Source organism: Suricata suricatta, chromosome 9 (assembly GCF_006229205.1).
Source record: "Suricata suricatta isolate VVHF042 chromosome 9, meerkat_22Aug2017_6uvM2_HiC, whole genome shotgun sequence".
Taxonomy (NCBI): domain Eukaryota; kingdom Metazoa; phylum Chordata; class Mammalia; order Carnivora; family Herpestidae; genus Suricata; species Suricata suricatta.
The window spans coordinates 30,849,505-30,852,264 of record NC_043708.1 but is presented as its reverse complement, the minus strand read 5'-3'; the positions used below and the strand labels follow the sequence as shown (position 1 = coordinate 30,852,264).

Sequence of the window (2,760 nt, the reverse complement as noted above, 5' to 3'; positions counted from 1 at the left end):
GGTGAGACATGTAGAAAATCTACCAAATTCTACATCCTCCATCCCTCCCTCTTCTCATATAGCCCTCCTCCCAGAGCCACCAGAACCCCCATCAGCCTGACTCTGGTCTCCAGTTTCATTGCCCAGGCCTGGGCGCGAGTTTGGAGCTTCTCACTAACTTTGGTGCGATGTCTGTGGATCCCACATTCTCTCACCTGGTTTTCTCAAGACCAAAGGCAATTAGACACGCATAGGCCAGGCCGGGCTGAGGGAGGCAGCCTAAGGCAGCAGAGGGCCATTCCCCAAGTCTTTCCACCTGGCTGACCTGAGAGCCTGTGTGGAAGTGGGAACACCAGAGGGCAGTTTCCTTACGTTTTCTCGCTTGGAGATGCCTGTGAGGCCTGACCCTTAAGCAACAAACTTTCCCTGGCTTCCCACAGAGGACCACTGGGTCAAGCCCGCGGCTCCCGTGGAAACCAGGCTATGGCTTGGCAGTGGTTTTCTCCATCCGTGGAAATGAATCCTGGCCCCTACTGCAATCTGATGAAGCTCCCCAGAGACACCCAGGACAGCAAGGCTGGCTGCTCAGGGCCGGTGGCCTCCTCACGCCCACGTCCTATTGTTCCTGACCGCCACCTGCCTCGGCCTCAGGCTCCCTGCTACTCATTGTGAGACCCTCTTTGTACATTCTCTTTCCAGGGTCATATTCTTGGGCCATTTTGGACTTGTGTAGGTGTCCTTGTGGTTAGTTTTCTGAGTCAGGAAGTGGGTACTGCAGTTGAAACGATGATCTTTCTGCAGCAAAAACTCATTAGGGTTTTCTTTCTTCATTTTACTTCATTCCAACAGAAATATATTAAGCATGTATTACACGCATCATTCAGTCCCACACACTGGAGAATCAGTGGTGCTGATGGCGAAGGTGGTTGAGGGAAGGTATGAGCCGTGCCCTCCCCTTTGCCTGATTCCCAGGCATTAGAGGCCAGGACCTTATGTGGGTCAGGACCCTGTGTGGGAGCCAGGGTCAGGAAGCACCGCCAAGAACTAAACTCCCTGCTAACTCTGACCCTGGCATTCAAGGGCCCAGCCTGCCCGAAGTCAACTCCTACCAGGTCCTTTCCAGCATCCTGGCCCCAGCAATACCCAGCAGCTCTTGTCCTTGAACGCATCAAGGACTGCCATCCTCTGGACCTTTGCTCTAGCTATTCATGCATCTGATACCTTGCCCTGCCCTCCCCCTGCCCTGCCTCTTCAGAATGTATTCAGAACCTTATGCAACTTCTGGGAAAAGCCTCGAAGACCACCTGGCAATACAGTATTTCCTCCCTGCTTGGTTTGTGCACCGTCTATTCACTGCGAGTCTGCTCTGTGCCGGACACTGTGCTAGTTTCCTAGCTCACCTTTCCTTCTGCTCTGGACAAGAGCAGTCCACCCGGGGTTCTCAATGCCTCCAGGCCTGGGGCAAAATCTCAGTGGTTTCTGTGTCCGTGTCTCAGCACGGTGTTTGCACTTTGTGGAAAGTGCAAACGGAAAGACGGCTTCTAGACTGGGCTCTGCCCACTAATTAGTCGTGTGGCCTCTGGCCAATTTTTCAGCCTCTCCGGCCTCCTTTCTTCCTGGTGAAATAGTGGTGTCGATACCTCACAGTCGTTCAGGGGACAGTGAAAGGTCTGGAGGGAAGCCTTGTGAAAGCTGGGAGCCCCAGGCCGATGGAAGATGTGGGAGGGTTGTACCCCCATTCTCCCGTCGCTGGCTGCCAAGCCGAGTCGCGTCCCCTTCGCTCTCTTCGAATGTCAAGTGCACCGGCTTCCAATTCCTCCTCGGGGCCGGCCCTCGGGCGGCTCGGAATCCTAGGCTGCGGAGGATTCCGGCGCAAACTCCACTCTTCCTCCCGCCCAGCCATCCCTTCCCAGGGCCTCGCCGAACACACCTTAAGCCCCGCGCCAGAGCGCAGTTCGGAGCGCAGCCCAGAACTGCAGCTTCGCGGCGCGGGCCCGGGCCGGGGTCGCGCATCTCCAGCCAGTGACTCAGGGCCGCTCGGGCTGGGGGTGGGTGGAGGTAGGCGGGCCCGGCCAGGGCCACGCGGGGGCAGCCGCCGGGCGCTCGGTCGCCGAGCGGTGGGAGCAGAGGCTGTCTCTGGCCCGTCGCCATTCCGCCGCGGGCGTCTGGCTTGCGGGGCCTCGCTCTCGCGCCGCTTCGCACCCGCCGCGCTCCTCTCCCGGTGCGCAGCGGCCGGAGCAGCCTGCGGGGACCGGAGCGCGGGGCGGGCTCTGCGCTCCAATGAATGGGCGCCCGGGGGACGCTCGCGCTCGGGGCTGAAGGGCATTAGGACCGTGAGGATCGCTCCGCGCTCCTGTCTCTCCCTATCACCCCCCACCCCCCACCTCTCTCCCTTTTCTGCTCTGCAGGACTGAGCAGCCAGGCGCGAGCGAAAACAAACAGCTGGGGCTGCGAGCGCCCCCACCCCGACCCCGAGAGCAAGCCGGCCCGGGGCCCCCACTCGGGGCGCCCGCCCGCCCACCATGAGGAAAATCCGCGCCAATGCCATCGCCATCCTGACCGTAGCCTGGATCCTGGGCACTTTCTACTACTTATGGCAGGACAACCGAGCCCACGCAGCATCCTCCGGCGGCCGGGTCTCTCAGAGGGCCGGCGGGAGGCCAGAGCAGCTCCGCGAGGACCGCACCATCCCGCTCATTGTGAGTACGCCCTGCGCGCCGGGCGACCGGCCGGGGAGCCGCGGCGCGCGTCCTTAGCCCCGCGCGGCTGCAGAGGGCGCCG

At 60.8% G+C, this 2,760-nt stretch overlaps 1 protein-coding gene across 1 annotated transcript in view; it reads left to right on the top strand.

Moving 5' to 3' along the window:
• Nucleotides 1-2,013: 2,013 nt before the first annotated feature.
• The window catches only part of GALNT16 (polypeptide N-acetylgalactosaminyltransferase 16), an 88,772-nt gene continuing 88,025 nt past the window's right edge, over nt 2,014-2,760 (top strand). The window contains exons 1-2 of the mRNA XM_029950264.1: nt 2,014-2,037; nt 2,388-2,678. Coding sequence (XP_029806124.1) covers nt 2,502-2,678 — 177 coding nt within the window. The 5' untranslated portion in view covers nt 2,014-2,037; nt 2,388-2,501. The remainder of the gene's footprint in view (nt 2,038-2,387; nt 2,679-2,760) is intronic.